Here is a 21183-nt window from a genome sequence, read left to right as displayed (position 1 = left end):
TGTGTATGTTAAGTCACACAGAGTTTAGCTGGTCAAGAGAGCAGTAACCGGTAGATTGCCTTTACATTTAACCTTCCTACTGAATTATTTAATCTTTGTGCATTTTTAAATAGTCTCCAGTGCCTGAGAACATTTACACGATTCATGCTTCCAGCTGCTACGTGGGAGTAGCCTACAATTTTAGAAATACCTTGTAATAAACACGACCGTTCACATTTTCAGCTGAACCCCAGAGGCAGAAAAAAAGCACATTCATCAAATTTAAAATTAGATGCTTCCATGATGTACATCACAGTTGTATTTATAAATAATATCGTTAGAGTAGTCAACATGTGCAGTGAACAAATATATTTGCTGATTGTTGTGTGACTGAGTAAAAAACTACTAACAGAAGAACGAGAAATCAGCACATTTTCATGGTATATATTTATTTTTATTAAAAAATTAGAATTCTAAATTTCCCGTCATTGGGTAACTTAGGACACATTTCTGAGTTGATAATGGAGCCCTCTGACCCTCTAATGTTTCAACAGTGGGCTGGCATTCTTCATAAAAAAAATAGGGGTACCTTTAAGTGACATCTGTCTTTCTCCTGTTTAGGTTGCTAGACAAGGAACTCCCAGCAGCATTGTGTGGGTGTACAGTCAAAACTCAAAAAATCTGAAGCTCTCTTTTGCCTGTGCTTTCACCGTAGCCAGTACCAAAATGAATAACAACAGTAGTCATTAATTCTGAATTCTCACCCTGCAACAGTTTTAAACTATTGGCAGTGTTGTAAAGCTAAACACCAGCTTTAATCACGCAGAATCAAGAGTCTGCCTTGGTGAAAACGTGTGCAAAAGAAAATCCGGAAAAATGTAGTTGACAGTGATTTTAAACCGGCAAATGCAATCATTATTTGACTGATATTCAATTTGACTTTCTTTTTGAGACATTCAAAGTAGAAACCCTAAAGGCCACTTATTGATAAATCTACTGATGCTTGTTATAGTTAAAAAATTGTAGCTAAGTCTACCAGAGATTGATCTATATTGCTATGATTATATAATAGCTTGTTTCGTAGGATTAGCAATATTGAAATACGTTGTAAGTTTCATGTTTCATCATTATAGAGCTAAAATATTTTTATCTGGCGGGGCTCACATTGCAGTGTTGCGTGATTGTTATTCCAAATCATTTTCAGGTCATCAGATCCTATCAAATAGATGATGATCAGTATGATGATGAATCTTCTCTGTGTTTGTGTATGATCAACCTCCAGCCAGAATATCAGCCTACACTGGACATGGCACTACATGAGACTAGTTTATGGACGTGCATTATTTGGCTTAAAAATAACTCGCATACAAGCGGGGATTATGGAACAATGTTCATTATCATCTTGCTTCTCACTTTTATACTTGATGATTCAAGTTTCTTCATCACTTAGGTAGCCTTTGGTTCATGTTGATTGGTTGTGCTGCCAAACATTTAGTGCTCCAAATTAACTGTTAATTTAAGAAATGTTCATTCATAATTTTCCACCAAATATTTGCTTTCCCAATTAAGCCCTTTTCATCTTGACAACATTCTGTGCAGGAGCCTGGCCTTGAAAACTCTACTTTAGCGCCTTGGGAATGTGTGTATATAATTTGAACAGCTCAAGGCTACCTAATAAAGCAAAGGGGTGCTGTCCAGAAGGAGGGTTTACAATCATGTGGGGAAGAGTGGGAAAAGTTAATACTGGCATCACTTAGGAAAGACAAGGAAGGCAGGGTTGCCATATAATGATGAAGACGGTACAGGAGAGAGGACAGCAACAGGAAAATGGGTGGTGGGTGTTGCTGTTGGAGACAGGGATTTAAGGTGCAGAATAGGAAGGGGAAGTAGGGTTGAAAGTTACAATAGAATGAGGGGTCTGGGAGGAGAGAAGAAGGAGGGTGGCAAATGTCAGGGCTCGGAAGAAATGAGGAAGAAGGGTTACCATTCAGTGGCTCCAGCAGTAGTGTGGTTATGTTGCAATGAGGTTTTGCATGAAGAAGAATGTCTTCAGTGCATTCCATAAGTAGAGAAGGAAAGGCGCCTTGCCTTTACGATCCGGACTAGGATAGAGATCCATGCCTTTGCCGTATAAAAGGAGAAGGCTTGGCATCCTATCTTCTCCGTCTTGAATATTGTTATTTCCAGTCTGAAAAATCCGATTGGGTTTGTAAAGGTGTCAGGCAGGGCTTAGTTAGCAATGGCTTTGAAGAGTGCCAAGAGGTCGAACAGGACAAGACCACTATCATCCAATTGTTTGGTGCATGTCTTCATTCTGCACTTTGATCACAGTTTGGACTGGTGGTCTTGCAGGACATTAGTTGACTTTATTTACTCATTCTCGTGATGCTGTTTTGCACTGCCCATCTCAGTGATCTTTCCTTTCCTAGAATTAGAAAGTTTGTGAATGGCCAATAGTTACATAGTTATTAAGGTGCAATATTAAAAATTGTTGTCCGTCTTCATCTAGACAGCCTATAATCTCACGATATTTGTCACCATTTCAAAATGTTTGTATTCCTTCCTTGCAATTAGGACATCATTGTACTTATGAGAACAAATTATTAACGGTTAACAGGGAACTTGGTGGGTTATAGGCGTTTGCACACTACAGCTGATTAAAGTTGACATTATCACGAAATGAACGCTACAGCAAACATTATATTGATATGACGTGGGGTGTGCAGTAGACTTAATTCTTGTCAGCTTGAGGAGGAAGGGCAGCTGTTATTGGTAAAAGCTATACAAATTTTGTTTGACGGTCGGCACGAAGGGCACCAAGACCATATAGATAACAACTGCCTATTTGTGTCATGTTATCTGAAGAGTGTATAGTTATTTGACTTAATGTTGGTTGTGTGACTAAGACGGAAGGGTCTCAGAGAGATTTGTGGCCTGGAAAATAATCAGAAGTGCACTCCACCCCTGAGATAAAATATGTTTGCAAATTCCTCAGGCTTCTTCTCTCCTGAGCACCTTCCTGTCCACTTTGCCCCTTGTCACCAAAGACTGTCTCCCATCAGATATAGGTGGGGGGAGTTGGCTTTCCAATACTGGGTAACCACTTGTTTCGTGAGCAGTAACATAAGGTCTAGAAATCTAGCTGTTAGTTTGTTTTTCTCTGTGCATTGAAATGTACCCAGTGGGCATACCTCCAACGTATTTATGGTGGTAAACCCTGTGGTCTGTGTGCGATGGGATGCGATTGAAGGACCACAGCATGTGCCTCATGTCAGCTTTTCCAGAACCACAATGTGAGCAACATGTGTTGGCTCCCCAACATTTTTTTTTAAGTTGGCTGGGGAGAATAGACCCCTTGGAGAATGTTAAATTGCATAAATGTGAACCTAGCATTTCTAGACACTTCTGAGGGTAATGCCAATATTCTTTCCCACTGATTGTCATGGAACACAGTGTCCCTTTCTGTGCCCCATCTATCACAGAGGATTATTAAGGATGATTTATGTGTGTGTTCACCCAGTGAGTTGGTCAACCAGCAAATGAGTCCACGTCTGATTCCCATAATGCGGAGATTTTGTATGACAGTATGAGTTTGTAGTTCATCAGAATCAGACATTATGTTTCAGTAGGTGTGTAGGGAGCGTGTTGGTACTTTAAACACTATAAAGTGACCCTTGTGAATATCATATTACTCTTTTAAATCGTCAAAGGACAAGAGTAGTTCTTCATGGACAAAGTCGCCCAAACTCTGGACCCTAGTGATGTTTCAAAAAGTCAAGTCCAGGGACATCTGGAAGTTCTTGTTCCTAGAAAGACCCAGCAGAGGAACAGCTGGAATATATGGGATAATTTGAGCCATTATTTGCAAGCTTTTTTAAAAGCAATGGTGTGCTTTGTGAGGCAATTGAGGGTGTGGGGGAATGTTCGCCATGATGGACTAAAATGTTGTAGTATTTTCACAAGTCACCATGGAGCCTCATCTGAGGCAGTGTCATCTAGGTAGCTGTTGGTCATCCAGCGGCATACCCATTGCAGCTGGGCTACAAGATAGCAGTGTTCTAAATTCAAGGCTCCCAGGCCTCCTTTGTCTGTAGGGAGTCTCATCTTTGCCAGTGCCTCCCTGCTGCACCTGCTTCCTCAGATAAGCTCTCCAAATAAGGTATCTAGGGTATGAAAAAACTGTGCTGGTAGATATAGTTACAGGTCTGTGAAATAATGTGATAGTCTGCGAAGCATGACTATTTTGGCTGAATAAGAGTGACATACCCTGAAACCGGTCCCAGGATGCAGGTTTCTGGTCCAAATAGAACCTGGCCTCTGGCCTGGCAGTTCAGTCTGGTCTGTTCCCATGAGGAACAGGGTCAAGACTGATTTGCATATGGCTGGGTCCAAACTGGGGTGGCATACTGGGTAAAAGAACAATGGATTTAACCAAGATCTTTTGACTGGGTGGGAATGTTTGTATTGTCAGCATTCCGTCCATCATTTATTTGCTGTTACACTTGTTCACAAGTTGGTCACTTTACTTGTGATTATAGCTTAAAGTAACTTTAAGCAGGTATCCAGAATTTGTTTCTATGCCTCAGACTACACTGCCCAGCAGTGTTTGAAGCAGAAGGAAATCTTTAATTAGTTAATTTTAAAATCACTATTTCCCTTGACACAGTAGAAATGCTATGATCCAGAAAATCCCAGCCACCTTCAAAGCCCTCTAACAAGTTGGTTCATTCACATTTAGCCATCCTAAAAGAAAAAAGAAAATATGGAAGAAACCATGGGGATAACAAAATCAGGCACAGACTTGTGACAAAAAGGCAATGAGGGGGCTACCTGAAGGTAGTCCAGAGAGCAAATAAAATCATTATGCACCTCAGATAAATTAAAAGTTCAAAATAATACTGTGATTTATAGAGCGCGAACAGCTACCTCCTAGGAGGTGTCCCGGCGCTAGAGCAACAGGTGGCTTGCAGGATGACCTGCGTACAGCAGGTTACTCCAGATTAAAAAGCCAGGTTTTAATTGATTTCCTAACAATGGTTCCAGAGGTGATTTGTCGCATGGTGTTGGGCAGAGTATTCCAGAACATGGCAGCCCTTACAGTAAAGGATTTGCCCCCCAGTCGAGCTTTCCTAACTCGGGGGTGCATAGCCGGTTCTGGGAGCTAGATCTAAGTAAGCGAGGTTGTTTGTATGCACCAAGCCTCTGCTTCAGATAATTGGGGCAGGATCCATGGAATGCCCGAAAGGCTAAGGTTAGGGCCTTAAACTTTATTCTGTTGGTGACCGGCAGCCATTGTAATTCTTTGAGGTTCGGAGAGATATGTTGCTTGAATGGGACATGTTTAAGCAATCTTGCTGCCGGATTCTCGACTAACTGCAGTTTCTTTATCTAGTATGCTGGAAGGCCTAAATATAGGCTATTCGCGTAGTCCAGGCGGGAGATTACTGTAGCATGAACCACTGAGCGACGGCAGTTTTCTGGGAAATAGTGTAAGACTTTGCGCAGGTCCTTCAAACTACCAAAGCAAGCGCCTGCCACCTGTTGAATTTGGGCCGAGAATGATAGATCCGCCTGCCATTTTACACCCAGGTTTTTGCGAAGCCTGCGGGGGTGTTGGGACAACCTATTTCCTCCGGTCACCAATGGTCTGCGGCGGGAGGTTGGCTGTTACCGAAGAACAGCACCTCCGGTTTTTCAGCATTCAGCTTGAGTTTGTTGTTGTTCATCCATTGTGCCATGTCTTTTAAGCAACTCTTAAAATTCATGAAAGAGGCACTCAACAGATCTTTGAAAGGAAATACCAGCTCCCAAGTCTTTAAATCTTCTGGGAAACAACAGACTAGGAAGACTTGAGGAATTCCCTAATCATATCTGACCAATTCTGATAAAGCTTGATTAATTTCCATGAGGGCAAGAATTTGAAGTGTTTGACTGATGTCTTTGAGAAATCAGAACGATCTACCTTTGCTCAATCAAACCCACCTCTTTCTGCTCTTCCCATTCTGCCTCTACCACAATGCGACTTGGAAGAGCTGTGCTAGGATACCAGAAAGCCAAACCTTGTTTAACTGCCGCATCAAATGGACACTTGCTTTACTTTGACATGATGTTACACACATCATACTCCTCGCTCTAATGCAAAGTACTGTAGGTTCTAAAACAAGGTTCCCAATTAATCTGCTAACGAAACCTTTTGCACACCTATTGGAGCTGGAAATAACTGCCTTATCATGAATCTAAAGTTGCTAAATAAAGTCATGGAGTCACTATCGGCTCCAAGAATTTACCAACTAATATCATACACAATAGCAGTCTCGTTTGAGACCAGGGATGACGACAGAAACCAAACTAACCAATTTCAGAGAAGACCTTTGTCATCTCTTGACACAGGTCACTGGCACATCTAATCCAAGTCAATGTAAATGTAAATGCAATGTATGACACAGCGGCGCACCAAATACAACATCTGAAAATGAGCTGAAGTCACTGACACAGCTCTTCAGGTTTTGCCACTTAATAATTTCTCTTTTAAATTAGCGCCAAAAGATGAAATGGGCACAGTCACTTCCTCAGTAAAACACCTATTTGCATTTTAACATTTACACGAGTCCTTAGTTACATGGTATTCGTGACTTCCAGATTAATTTTGATGTGTTTGCAGATTATATTCAGCTGGGGATATGAGTAAACAGAAACTTCAATCAGCAAAACATCATACTGCATGCTTAAAACGTATACACTTCTGTGTAAGGAGCATTATATAATATTTAATGATCGAACACTTGAAATTCTCATAAACAGAGGCTCTCCAACTGGCAGATTGACTTTGAAATGGCCTAAGCAATTAGGCACAGCTCCATCCCCAGTTCAAGCAGAAATAAAATGCCAGGGTCGATTCTGTGCAGATTTCCCATCTGCACCTGCAATTTCGTACGAAGTAAATACATGAATCTCCAGTTTATGATGTGAAAATGGCTCATACATTTTCTTCTGCTATGACACAACCTTAAAATTTCAAATGGTCTTCATTAGCAACCATTTGACAAGAAAGATAGTTCTGTACTCGGTATCTTCAACATGTGTATAGGATGTGGCCGGTGGCGGCTGCGGCAATACTTAAGTGGTTATTGGGAGGGATGGAGATAAGGAGGAATAATATATTTTTGTTAACTTACCTGACAACGGGCTGCCTTGGTCCTTTTCTCCAGTTCACCTCCCAGAATGCACTGGGGCAGAGGCTCACCACCAAAACTCGGTGCTGCTCTCAATACCATGAGAACAACACCAGGATTGGCCTGAGTGGCGTGGTTTTCCACTCAGACAGTACCTTGGAGCCTGTGATGTTTCTCCAACTCGGCTGTACAACCCAACTGGGTTGGAGAAAACTAAGTTTGTATGTCTGTTTGGCTGGCCTAAACCAGCAGGCCAAACAGACATGCGCACTTACAGTGCACCTTCCCCTCCTACCTGCTATGCCTGTCCCCTTCCCTCCCTACACTTCTGTCATCTGCTCAGTCAGTTAGCGGTCATTTTCACTTTTTCACTTGACTGCTGACTGACTGACCAGTGGGGCACCGCTCCTGCTCCATTACGGAGGAGCTGCCCCTGGATGTGACCCACTCTGCTTATAGATAAGTTGACTGTATTGCATACTCAACCAAAACTTCCAATACATCATAGGAGACTTCATCACCACACAGCTAAGACTGAACCAGAAAATTGAGAATCAATATGATTTTGGTGATGTGTGCATAACTCTGATACTTGCCACACTTAGACATGATGAATCAACCAAAATTTATAGCTTTCAAAAAAGACACCCAGACCATCCCATTCTCCTACAATTCATACCCCCTATCATTCGGTGCAACCACCACAGAAGCACAGTTTTAAGATTTGGATGATGCTCAGAAAATGTAGCTACAGATATCAACTTTTCTGGAAGAGTCTGGCCAGGTGGACTGAACTTCTACCAGCATGCCAGTGTTACAAAGTGATTTCCGTCCATGCACCTATACTCTAAAAATAATTTAAATAAATACATTAAATAAATCAGGTGGGGACTTGGTCCCTGTTTTGACTGCCTCCTCCTGGAGCACCAACATATTCGAGTCATCAGATCTGCAGACTCTTCCACTATTTCTCTTTTTGTCTACGAGCGCATTTGCTTTCCACAAACTCCTAACAACACTGGCCATTGGTGGGCATTCATGGATTTGGATAAGAACAGGGGTGTTTTTGCTATTATTAGAAAGGCAGGGGAGTAGTGTTTCAGCTGGATCTCTACATCTGTGCTGGGTTTGGGTGCAACTACCTGGTATGTTAAGTTAAAGTAGGAAGCGTTCGAGGATTCTTTTTATCCTTGTTCCTACCTTTGGTTGACCTTGAGTTAGAGACAAAAAGAAATAGATCAAAAGTGATTATAGTATGATCAGTCTGGTCTGTTATGGGTGGCATCTGATGATTGCCATGCTGGTAAAGATGAGGTCTAGCGGCTTTACTTTTGTATGGGTAGGTAAAGTGGCCAGTGTCCAGCAGATCAAGGAAGACATCCCTCATCACCGTTGTTGATTACTTGCATGGGAGTATAAAGTCATAGTAAAAGACATTGTTCGGAAAGCTGTTGTGATGAGAATGGACATTTCAGAGTTACATTTTAAAGTGGAGCTGAGTGGCTGGTAGTCGTGGTAGAATATGGTGGTCTCTGTGGCTGATTGTGGGAGATGGCAGGACAAGACCTGGAAGGTTTTAAAGAAATTCTGCACATAGAGTGCATTATGGTAAAGAACAGTTGGTGATGTATTCTGGGATGCCAGAATACATAGTCTGACAATTTGACTCCATTCTAAATAATTGTGTTGATCCTCATTCAAATGTACAGTTATTATTGTTAAACATTATATACTGTTAAGACGTTAATGGTATACAACATTAGTTTTCCTTTAACAGTACACCATCTTTAATGAACATATTTATTAAATGTATTATTTCTGAAAAATGTACTTCCTGTCTTGTCTCATGGCCTTTCTCTTAGTACATGAAGGTTTTTTTTTCCTGAGTTTTCGGGTTTATCGAACAGCTTTACATATTGCAACCTTGTTCTTGTTTAAAAAAGGATGTGGAGATCCTTTTTGAACAAGCCCTACTGTTCAAAAGTCTACTTTTTCAAAATATTCACTTCTCTTTTTATATATTATTGTATTCTATTGATTTAAATTGTGGTGTTCCAGACATTTGGTGATATAGAATTTCTAAAACTGTTATGTTATTTGCCCTCTCATTAAAACTGCTCCTAAGCAATACTTTCTGAAGTATTATTACTGGGCGCTATTGGAACAGTTGTCCAGCTGCCGGGGAACCGAAAACGGAGGTAGTTAATGCTAAATCTTTCATGACCTAGCACTCTCTTGGTCCACCACCTCTTGTCTTCCTGCCAAATCTTGAGACATGTCCAACCAACTACAGATGCATAAGGGTACACCAGACTACTTATTAGCCCTAAGAAGCGCTCCGCTTTCCCATTTCTGAGAATATGATCCAGTCCAGGTTTTACCATCTGTATTCTGAGACTTGCAGTCCTGATTAGATAAGGAGAGAAGCAGGACTACAGATTCCCAATCCAAAGAAACGTCTAAATTGCATCAGTTACTTACACATGGAACTGTGACTCATGGGCACATGGTGAACATGAAACTCACACATGGTACTGGGAAACACTGATCCTATTCATCAGACCTGGTGGCGCATAGACCCATTTTAAATGCCCTGGTCTTTGGAAATATAAAATGGGGTATCTTGGATCCGCTTTGGTAATGTGTTTCTTCAAAAAGTACCTGACACCTTAGTAGTTATTAAAGCAATGTGACTCTAGCAGTCTTTAATCATCAAAATAGGGTACAGTGTTGCACCATGTGTTGCAGAGTTTAGGTGTCAAAGGTAATATTTATGATACCAGTAAAACAGGGGTTTGTCATTGTGAATTACGGCACTTGTTTTAGTACTGGGACATTGTGTAGACCGCCAGTGTGGCTTAAGTTACTGATAGCCTTAGACTGAATCTCCTGTCCATGCATTAGAGCAGATATAGCCGAAATACAGGATTTCTAAATGTTTCCTTTTGAGTTGTCTCCTATGGTGTATTAAATGAGCGAGGGTGTATTATTTTATTTCATTTTAATTTCTTTGAAATCTGTGTGCTTGAAGTAAAGCTGTTTTTTTTTACTTTCATGTTTTCAGAGTAATTCATTTGAATTCAGTTGAGAAATTCCCCTTAGTTTCAAAATGTCTTTCTTGGAGTGTCAACAATTCCCTGTGGGACAATGCATGCGCAGAAGAGCCACACACTTTAGTGTTTCAATTCCAGCTTCTAAGTGCCTTCATCTAACGTTGTTAATGCACCAATTATTTTTCAGTCAACGTGGCCGATTGTCTGAACTCCGACCATCTCATTGTCCGGTCGAGTGACCCAGACTTCATAGTCGGGAACGATGGCTCGCTCTTCGCCAGACACAGCATTTCAATGTCTTCGGGGAAGCGGACTCTGACGCTCAGCCTGGAGGATGCGATCACGGGAGTCGAAAAACAGCTAACTGTGAAACTGAAACACAAAAACAAGGTAAAGTAACTCCTGTATTTCAATGTTGTGCTTTGTGTAGAGGACACAAGTATATTATGCTATAAGCAGTGCTTGAAATGGAAAAATAGAAGTGCAAGTATTCTGTACCAGAGTACATGCTTGTTTCTGAGAAGTGCTGGTACTCTCACACTCAAAATAAAAAAAGTGCCGGTGGTCCGTACCGGACAGTACCGGCCCATTTAAAACACTGGCTATATGTGGTCAAGTGCGTAGATACCTGTGGTGCAGCAGCACCGGAGACCAGGGCCCTGAGGCGCCCCTTGAACTCCGATTGCTGTATTTTACTGACCCATCAGCAGTCATGGGGGTATTAATCAGTCTCGCTCTGTGACTTGCCACTGTGGTCTCTCGTTTGCTATCATGTTACAGACTAGAGTTATTTTTAGAGGAATTCTTGCTACTCGCAGTAATTTTGTAGCAATTTGCTGGAAATGGGACCTTGGCGCAGGGTCAGGAAAGGGTCCCGCTAATAGCTAAGTCCTAAAGTCTGAAAACTTCGATTATATAGCAACCAGGCTGCAACATATGCCCCTACTAGAAGGAATATGTGGCCTAGAAGAGGGAACATAGGACTAAAATGCCACGGAATCATGATTTTTAAATGAGTGATGTCGACATGAACACTACACAGGTTAAAAGGCGCAGTGCTCCGCAATAATACAAAAAATGCTTTCGACTTTGTGCCTTCTGTACATTCTAATAAGGGCGAGATGTGTGTTGTTTTGTAATAATGTAAATAAGGGCATTGCATTTGCCCATCTCTGGTAGTCATGTAGGCGACCTGGCCCGGGTGCACGACAAGGCCACCACCCCTGGCAGGATTCACTTTGAATGTGTGATCCTCTGGCGGCGCAGGGATCTCTATGCTGTCTTCCCTTAGCTATTTCCAGCGGAGAGATATCCTTCTCATGTGATGCCATATTTGTCACCCTGTGGTTTTACATTTCCTACTTTGTTTCTTCCACTTTGCATTTTCAGTAACGTGGCACGTCACCCGAGCACTTTTATATTACAATGTAGGTGGCAAAAGCACAGGCAGTTCTAAAAAGCAGGTGATGAGACGGGTCTCTCTCGAGCTCTCCATAGGAACACCTGTTAGTGCAGTGCATTATGAGTGCTGTTTGAAAAATCAAGTCATTGTTATTGTTTCAGAGTAGCTTACATTCTTGGAGGCAGTGGCATCTCTGGAGTGAATCATAAGGAGGGGCAAACAGTGAAATGCAGATAAAAGAGCTGGTGGCCACCTGCAAAGGTCTTATACATATATAGGTTCACTTAAATATTAAAATCTGATGTGTGTGTGTGTGTAAGCTCCTTCCGTTCTCCAGGCCTGTAGTCAGGTGGGGCGCTATGATCCCGGTAGGGTAAAGATACATTAGTGTCATATCATGAAGCTGAGCATCGTATTAAAACAGCGAGCTTGGGTAAGACATGGTGAGAAGAAGAGCTTCACCTGGGTATTACGGATGTATGTCAGTACAACGCGATCATTTTGATCGCAGTACTTTACATCGCGGATTTTACAACACAAGTCGTTACAACGACTTGCGTTGGAGGGAGCGGATTGAGTAATATTATAATTGTATATTCCAACACCAGTCCACGTAACAGTAGGGAAGGTGTTGGAATATAAAATTACCATATTCCTTAACCAACAGCGCCATCCAGAGCAAGTCGTAGTAACGACTTGCGTTGTAATGGCAGCGTGGTAAAGGTTGTGCGGTGTAAACACTGCGTTGTAAACGATGTTTACCGGGTATTACAGAGAGCAGAAAGAAGGGTGATATGCAGTCATGAGAAGATGTTTCTTAATGAGCGTATGTTAGGAGGCATTTGAAGGCAGAGCAAAAGATGGAATTTCAGTCTCTGGGTATGTTACCGGAGAAGGACCTCTCCAAGATGCACTTCTTTTCGAAAGATATGCAGCTAGATTCATCAAAGACCCGTTTTGCGAGTCTTTAATAGCGATTCATAAGGAATCGCTATGAAGGACTTGCAAAATGGGATTCATGTAGGAATTGCAAAAAATATTGCGATTCCTACATCTTCCTTATTTGCGATTAGCAAATTACTAATCGCAAATAAGGAATAACTCCCCATTCATTCCTATGGGCCTAAAGGCCCATAGGAATGAATGGGGAGTTATTCCTTATTTGCGATTAGCAATTTGCTAATCGCAAATAAGGATGCGATTTCAAGGGTGCCAGGGGTGTCCAAAGGACACCCTGTAGCACCCCTGAAATGCAAATTTACACAGGTGTTGCGCACACACATGTCCAAAGGACATGTGTGTGTGTAACAGGTAACTGGGAAAAATGCACTAAAGTGCTTTTTTCTACTTTTTTCGCTATTTACCATGAAGTCTGACTTCGTGGTAAATAGCAGCCAGAAGTTGCGAATTCACAAATTAAAATTGGTTAATGAATTGCATTTAAGGAATCTCAAATAGAGATTCCTTAAATGCAATTCCTCGCAAATATGCGATTTCGCAAATAGCGATTTTTGCATTTGAGATGATGAATCCCAAATGCAAAAATTGCGCTCGCAAAGGGCCAGATTCTCAGAATCTGGCCCTTTGCGAGCACAATTACCTTTCATGAATCTAGCTGATGGTGTTTCTTTTTTTGGGTTGCATGTTCGGTAGGCCCTCTGACATGGGTAACTTCGAAGAAAGGTAACTGTTGAAGTGTTAGGCTCTCCTAGTGAAGCAAGCTCTCCCATGCAGCATCTATGATCAATAGTTGGTCATTCAAGGAAAGGAGGAGCTCGAGTGCTAAGTTTAGTTGTTTTATGTGTTGGTCAGAAATCTCGCAGGATCGTGTCAGACAGCTCTATCGGGGGAGTCTGATTTCAGGCCTGAACCATAATCAATGCAGGAAATGAGCAGATATTCTAGTGATAATGCGAAGTCTTGCATACAGTTTGCACGTTAGGGGTTTGAGCTCCTGCATTTTAAATCTTGCTCTGTTAGCCATGTCTTGTCTAGGCGCTTTGAAGTGAAGGTTTTCATCCAGGAGAAATCAGAAGTGTGTTGGAAATGTGAGTACGTTTTAGAGTAACGTCAACATTCTTGATGGATTTGAGCCAAGCCTGCCTGGGTCTCAGTCTGCAGCTTGGTGAGAGTGTTAGAAACTGAGGCTTCGAGGAACTGAAATTCATGCAACTATTGGTGAATGGCTTGAAGCTCTGGCCTGTTCTTGGAGACGGATTCAGGCAGAGTCCAATTTAAAATACATGTGAGTGTCAAAGACGTGTTGAAAGAATATTCAAAGACTTTAAGGAGGGTTCCATGTGATTCAAACTAAACTTTGAAGTTGATTGGCACCAGGATGGGGCCCTGGGGCGCAGCATAGTGAGCAGCAGCAGGCAGAACATTGAGGTACATAACTTGACACATTTCCAGCCCACAGCATGTACTTGATCCTTTACCTCAAGAAATAGGGTGGGACTGGGCGTGGTTGTGTAATAACGATGCGTGTTCCTTGCCCTCACGTCATGTGCTACATTAAATCATCAAAGCGGCTGCAGTTTCCCCGCCACCCAATCTTTCATGCACTAGTTTGCACTTTGCCTCTTCAACAAGCTCTCAGAAGTGCTCTGCGCGACGTTCACCCTGTGGCATCAATTCACTCTTGTATTTGTTTACATTTCAGGAACACAAGACACACAAGACGAGAATCGCGCGAGAGGCGCTCCTCAGGCGCACCAAGCGGCGGTGGGCGCCGCAGCCCGTGTCCATGATGGAGAACTCCCTGGGCCCCTTCCCGATGCTGGTGCAGCAGGTGGGTGCCGGCCGGGGCTGCAGTGGTTCCCGTGCCCTACACGCCGTGTTTCTCTTCTGCAAATGTATCCCAGGACACATCTTAGCCCATAAACATAAATGTCGTTGCATTATTTTACACCTGCAATCCTCATAGTGAACTATATTGGTTAAGGGCTTGTCATGAACTGTGCTCTGAATGTTTTCTCTTGAGTTCTATTTTCCCCTTTTTGTGCTCAGTCCACATGCTTTGTAATATCAACAGTAAAGTTTCGCGCACTGTCGTGAACTACGGTGCAACCACGTGTCAGCACACCATGTCCAAAGGGAGCTGCTTTAGCTAAAAAAATGGCGGTTGGCTATCGCTTACCTTAAGTTCATTAAGTTCCCACCACGCCTCAAGGTAAATCGTACAGCAGGTTAATGTGTTATCTTGGCGGGAAGCCACAACCTTTCCCAACATAGTACTTACTGTAAGCAAGCTATTATTTAAGAAGTTGATAACAGTGTACGCCTTCATTCTGTGTTTGTGAACTGCGCTAAGTTGCATGGACTGTTATCGCCATCTACTGGGTGGATGTAGTTATGGCAGAGACTGTCTCCTGCACATTATTATTAGGGCTCCCGGTTTTATGTTTTTTTTTCTTAATATTTCCGTCTGTATTTATCCATATTTATTTTTTGGCCATCTTACAGGTATTTGCCCAATTTTTTTTTTGTGTTTCAAGCATAAATGTAGCTGTAAAATGGTATATTTCTGCGTTTATATAACTCTTCGTCTGGAACTCAAATATGGATGCCAGTTACGTTTTAGCAATCTAAGCAGCCACGTATAACAAAAGACTATATTCACAGGTACATATTAGCATCATACAACAAATATATGTTATCTTATACATGTATTTAAGGAAATCTCATCCTGTATTTTAACCCTCCGTGCTCTCTGTCTGCTCAGCTGTTGCCTGGAATTCATTAAAGACAGCATGTAAATTGATACTTGTATAGCGCACTACTCACCCGCAAGGGTCTCAAGGCGCTTGTGCGAATACCGCTGTGGAACCCATCCTGGCTTTCCCTGTGAGGCGTCCTCTACTGGGCACCCCCAAGGTGGGACCAGGCATCCTTAGCATTGTAGGGGCCGTTGTGGAGATTAAGCAAGCTATTGCCCAGAGTTGCAGAGTGGGACTCCATGATTGGAATAGGCACTGAGGCGAGAATTATCAGGTCCGTGGAATTTTTGAGCCCAAGACCCACCAAGGCGGGGAATTGAACCATGGTCCCGGGCTAGACCTCTGCATCAGGGTCTGCCGCTCTAATCATTGAGCCACACTTCTCCATGGAGTTTCTCGCAAAAAACACCATTTTCAGTATTTTTCCGCTTTTTAAAATAAATACAGACAGGAAACACATTGTTTTCTGTCTGTATTTATCTGTCAAAATCATTAAAAATGGAAAACCGGAAGCCTTAATTATTATCAAACTGAGGTCAAGTTGCGTTCCAGGACAAGCGCAGGCTTGAACATTGCTAAGGTAGCACAGGGCTCATCCAGTTGAGACCAGGCACGTGTTGATGCTCCCAACGCTCCGCCTTAAGCCTCTTTCGCCAACTTTAGTTCTGGTGAATGTATTTAGCTTTCAAACGTGACAATCCTATTGGTGGCATTTTGCTCATTCAACAACTTTTAGGGAGGCAGCGGTCTATAAATAGTCTCCCGAAATATTTTGTATTGAGTTTGGATACAATAGGCCTCATTTATGGGCAATTGGCATAGGGCAGCGCTGCAGGTTTTCTTGCTGCACTACCCTAAGCCAGTGTGAAAGAGCAGAATGCACAATAGTTATGAAATACTATGCACCCGTGCCCCATCTCCCTGCGCTAGTGCACAATTTGCTCCCTAGTGCCAACATAGGCACCCTTGCACCATGGAGCAAGGGTGACTCTGTTGCAGGCAGGTTTGTTTTTGTGCAGGAAGGACCACCTTACTGCACAAAAGCAATCCTCAGAGGCGTTTAAGAGAAAGAAAATGATTTATCCTTGTTACGCCTGCTCTGGGGAGGGCTAAGGTTTTGGTGCTGCCCCAGGTTTGCGTGATGAAGTAAATCTGGGGCTGCATCAAAATGCGTAGCTGATCTGTGGTAAAACGCACTGCAACGCCCATGTAAAGAACCCTTGACGCAGAGAAAGGTAAAGCAACGACTTGTGCTGCTTTGTCTTACTCCATATCTATGAGGTCATGCATAAACATTCATAATGGCTTTTTGTGGCTTCATAGCTTTGATTGAGGGGCTTGCGCCACCCTAGCATCAAAAAAGTGAAGGTCCTGTAGCGCAGGTCTCATAAATAAGCCGCTATGGGACTAACGTGGATGGATTTGTGGGTTTCTTTATTTTATGCGTGCTAGTGGTCGCCCTGTTCTCCCTTCAGCATTGCAAGGTGGTCAGTCATGTTCCCTTTCAATGTACATAGGCACGAATGTGTAACATGCTCTTTTGTCACCAACATATTATGTTCCTTATCATTAAAGCTGCACATCAGGAGTCACTCCTGGGGCCATATTATAAAAGAGCCCGTCCGTTGTTCCCATTATGCGAACCTCTGGGTCACTTTGGTATTACAGAAACGGCTGCAGATGCTTGTGGGTCCCCTTCTGTAATACCGATAGCTCAGGAGCACAGATACCACCAGCGCTATCTTCAGAGGGCATTCCCTCATCTGCAAGGACATGTGCGCCGTATTTCTGACACTAACAACAGTGGTCCTATGCATAGGTAGGAGTGAAATGCAATAAAAATATAGACACAATGGAACTATATTGGCTTGATGTGATTTGTCCAGCCGGACAGCGATCACAGAAATCTTTTACTATATAAAAAATAGACAGGAAAATTCTCTTACATTCACAAAGAGTGAGACACAAGCCTGTGCCTTCACGCTTACAAATTGGCAAAGTAGAAGAATAGGGAAAGGCAAAGAAGGAAAATATTTAGGCCGAAAGTGAGTGATTTCTGAGAAATGAAAAAAAAAATAATAACAGAAATTCAGTGACACCATTGATCGTATATCTCATTCAATATACATTTGCATATATGGTGTGACAAAGGGTCGACGACGTTTCGATTCCATAACCAAAATACACGGAATCATCATCAGGACAAAAAGTATTGTGCCTAAAAACGCTTTACACAATAGCCTGTGAGGATCAGGGAAGATATACCCTGAAGGTCTAGTGTAGGGATGGCGCCAGTAATACTGCTGGAAAGAAGCAGGGGGTGGTGGTTCCTATGGCTGGCAATGGAAGGAGCTCGTACAGTATGGAGGTTCTGGGGCAGCCTCCTTAAGTATGGAGGTGCTTGGTGGTGAACCAGAGGATTATAATAATGGTCCCCGGATAACCTTGATAGTTGGGAAGTGGTGATGCCCGCAATGGGGAGGTTTTTTCCGGCGCCAAAAATAAGGCGCGGCGTAGCGAGCCTAGGGCTTCGCTATTTTGGCGCTTCACAATGCAGCGGTCCTGCGTTGTCAAGGCATTGTGAAGCGCCAAAATAGCGAAGCCCTAGGCTGCCCCGGAACCTCCATACTGTACGAGCTCCTTCCATTGCCAGCCTTAGGAACCACCACCCCCTGCTTCTTTCCAGCAGTATTTCTGGCGCCATCCCTACACAAACCTTCAGGGTATATCTTCCCTGATCCTCACAGGCTATTGTGTAAAGCGTTTTTAGGCACAATACTTTTTGTCCTGATGATGATTCCGTGTATTTTGGTTATGGAATCGAAACGTCGTCGACCCTTTGTCACACCATATATGCAAATGTATATTGAATGAGATATGCGATCAATGGTGTCACTGAATTTCTGTTATTATTTTTTTTTCCTTTCTCAGAAATCGCTCACTTTCTGCCTAAATATTTTACTTCTTTGCCTTTCCCTATTCTTCTACTTTGCCAATTTGTAAGCGTGAAGGCACAGGCTTGTGTCTCACTCTTTGTGAATGTAAGAGAATTTTCCTGTCTAGTTTTTATATAGTAAAAGATTTCTGTGATCACTGTCCGGCTGGACAAATCACATCAACCAATATAGTTCCATTGTGTCTATATTTTTATTGCATTTCACTCCTACCTATGGATAGGACCACTGTTGTTAGATATAAACTATGTTCCCCGAGGTCCTGTGCTGACTCGTTGGGTGCCCTTGTTGTTCCTCAGCTATGTATTTCTGACACTGGCACAGAGACAAAAAATCTCTCAGGAGGCCCCTGACGGCAACCCTCCGGAGGCATTAAAGGGGTTCCCATGGACCACCCAGACATCTTCTTGCAGGCGGGTGCAGTCACTCATGCACCTGCCTGCAAGGGGATCTCTTTTCCCCCTTCAAAGTGCAGATGGGTTTCCACCTGCAATGTGAAAACACAGAGCAACTTCAAAACAGCTGCTCTATTTTTCACAGAAATGCACTGCCCCCAGGGCAGCACGAATTTGCGATTGCCTGGGGGGCAGAGCATTCACCATAATAATGCACCAAATTGTTATTGTTTGTGCTGGTTGTACCTTTTAAAAAGTGCACCCGGTGCAAACAATGAAAATGAACCATTTGCATAATATGGGCCCTGATGTGGTAAAAGAAATGCCTGGTCCCTCACACCAAGTGACCCTTAGGCCAATACACCAGTGGCATTGGCACAATGATACACCCCCTTGATTTACTTTCTCCTGCATAACTATACCATAACAGAGCCTCCCTCTCCAGAGCAATAGATCTTCCAAGTGTTGCACTTTGACTCCGATAATACCTGCCTGAAAAATGCAGCATTGTCAGGCATCCATGTCTTTTCTACCGTACTGCTTGGTAACGGAAAGATTCCAAACTACACTGCTCGTCATCCCTTGACTTGATGCTGGTTGTGCGTCCAGTGCCCCGATTCGTTCAATCTTTTGTGCTCTTTTCTGACACCAAAGATTTCTTCAGTGGCCACCTCATCGGAATAACATTTATTTGTAATTTACAGCATGATATTCCTTGGTTGACATACCTGCATAGACAGAACTTGAGTGACTGACTCAGGGGAGGTCTGTCCCAGTCATTGAGTTCTTGCCGGGTTTCTCCACATGGCCAGTCTGGAAGCCCATCATTAGAGTGACAAAGAAAAGTGGTTGAACAAAGTGACATAGCAGTCATTAATGAAGCACGTATGGTAGCCCTGGGGTATACAGTACATATACTGAGAACAAAGGAAGCGCTGCAACCACGAACAGGCCCAAGTGTGTCCTATATGTAGGAGTCTCTCACACATTGTGACGTTTAGGCAAATATTTACCAAGCCCACACTGTGTACAGAGATCAAGTATTTCGAGATAATGTACTCCACAAGTAAATTGTGCTTTTGCTACAGATGTTAAGCGTATTTTTATGTATACACAAGATCATAGATTTTTTTGCATTTGAACAAACCTCCCTTTGAAGACTTTTGCAGCAGTGACCACACTAGCTATGTTTTTTTCTTTCTTACAGATTCAGTCCGACACCCAACAAAATTTCACTATTTTATACAGCATTGCTGGGCCAGGTGTAGACCAGTATCCTACTGGTATTTTCTTCATAGTGCCACAAACTGGAGAGATCAAAGCTACAAGAGCAGTAGACCGTGAGGAGTTTCCAGAGTTTAAAGTAAGTTCTTCTGATTTTATTTTCAATAATTTTGTGTGCAGAAGTGACAGATATGAAGCACACTTCCTTATCCCACAATGCCTCAAAAATATTTTGTTCTGTTTGCCTCACAGCGAATTACACGGCATCTCCTGGCTCTGTTTTTTTCGTTATTAAAATATGTAGGGCTTACAGAAATCTATTTTTAAAGCCCCCAAAATAAGGGAACTCTTTCAACTGAGATAATAATGATGGTTACTATCGAAATATACATGTTTACGATCTTTCTTACTACCCATTGTTGTATTAGAAGAATATTAAGTCAGACATATTTTTAAAACATACATATTTCTTCACGTAATATAGATGTAAAGAGCAGCAAATCTATTTTGATCTTCACATTACAGTAGTAGTCAATTCTCTAGATACAATATTCTTGTAGGACGACATTTTGTTGTTGATATTCTGACATACAATAATACATGCTACTCCTATGTGTATGCAGTCTGTGCAGCATTTGTTTGGTGTGGCTGGCTCCACGACACATCGATGGAGTGAGCAGAGAATGTGACCTTGAATATTCCCCATTGTGTTGTCTCAGCAGTAAATAAAGAAACCTGTTTTTCACTACTGTGACTTTACATTGTATGTAAATGGTACAGAGTCAATTCACTGTCTCTTCCCCAGCCTAATCCAAGCCTCTTGGGACCCTCAGTAATTAGTTGAATGGCAGGGGAAGTGACATCATCCAATTCTGACTCCTTTCTCTCAGGTCTTTAGACTCCTAAGGGAGAAATCAGATCTGTTGTTATGCTCAGCTGAGTATCTCAGTTTGGCAGTACATCAGAAGTCTGTTCCCAAATCTTTTATAAAACACTTCTCTAAAGCATCAGGGAAGAAGAGAGCCGGAGCCCAGATGCTTATAAATATATTGAAAGGGAACAGAGCAATGAGGTAAAGAAAGGCAGCTTGATGACTGGTATCTTATTTAAATATGATTAGGAATGGGGGCATGAGGTGGGCTGGGAAAGGCCAAATATCTGAGAATGAGGCATATGTTTTATGGGCCTCCCATAACCCCTCTTCTCATGCACAGCTAGTGTTATAGGATCAGTCTGAGGGGCCCATAGGGGGTATGCACCCACAATGTGAAGTTTCACGTATATA

The 21183-nt window shown here is 42.5% G+C and overlaps 1 protein-coding gene across 1 annotated transcript in view; it reads left to right on the top strand.

Annotated features, from left to right (window-relative positions):
* The window catches only part of LOC147724093 (desmocollin-2-like), a 125678-nt gene that overhangs the window by 44056 nt on the left and 60439 nt on the right, over positions 1 to 21183 (top strand). The window contains exons 3-5 of the mRNA XM_086965673.1: positions 10392 to 10594; positions 14269 to 14397; positions 19882 to 20037. Coding sequence (XP_086821799.1) covers positions 10392 to 10594; positions 14269 to 14397; positions 19882 to 20037 — 488 coding nt within the window. The remainder of the gene's footprint in view (positions 1 to 10391; positions 10595 to 14268; positions 14398 to 19881; positions 20038 to 21183) is intronic.

Source organism: Lissotriton vulgaris, chromosome 4_1 (assembly GCF_964263255.1).
Source record: "Lissotriton vulgaris chromosome 4_1, aLisVul1.2, whole genome shotgun sequence".
Classification (NCBI taxonomy): domain Eukaryota; kingdom Metazoa; phylum Chordata; class Amphibia; order Caudata; family Salamandridae; genus Lissotriton; species Lissotriton vulgaris.
The sequence above is the reverse complement of the archived record's forward strand: the minus strand, read 5'-3'. Positions and strand labels throughout refer to the sequence as shown.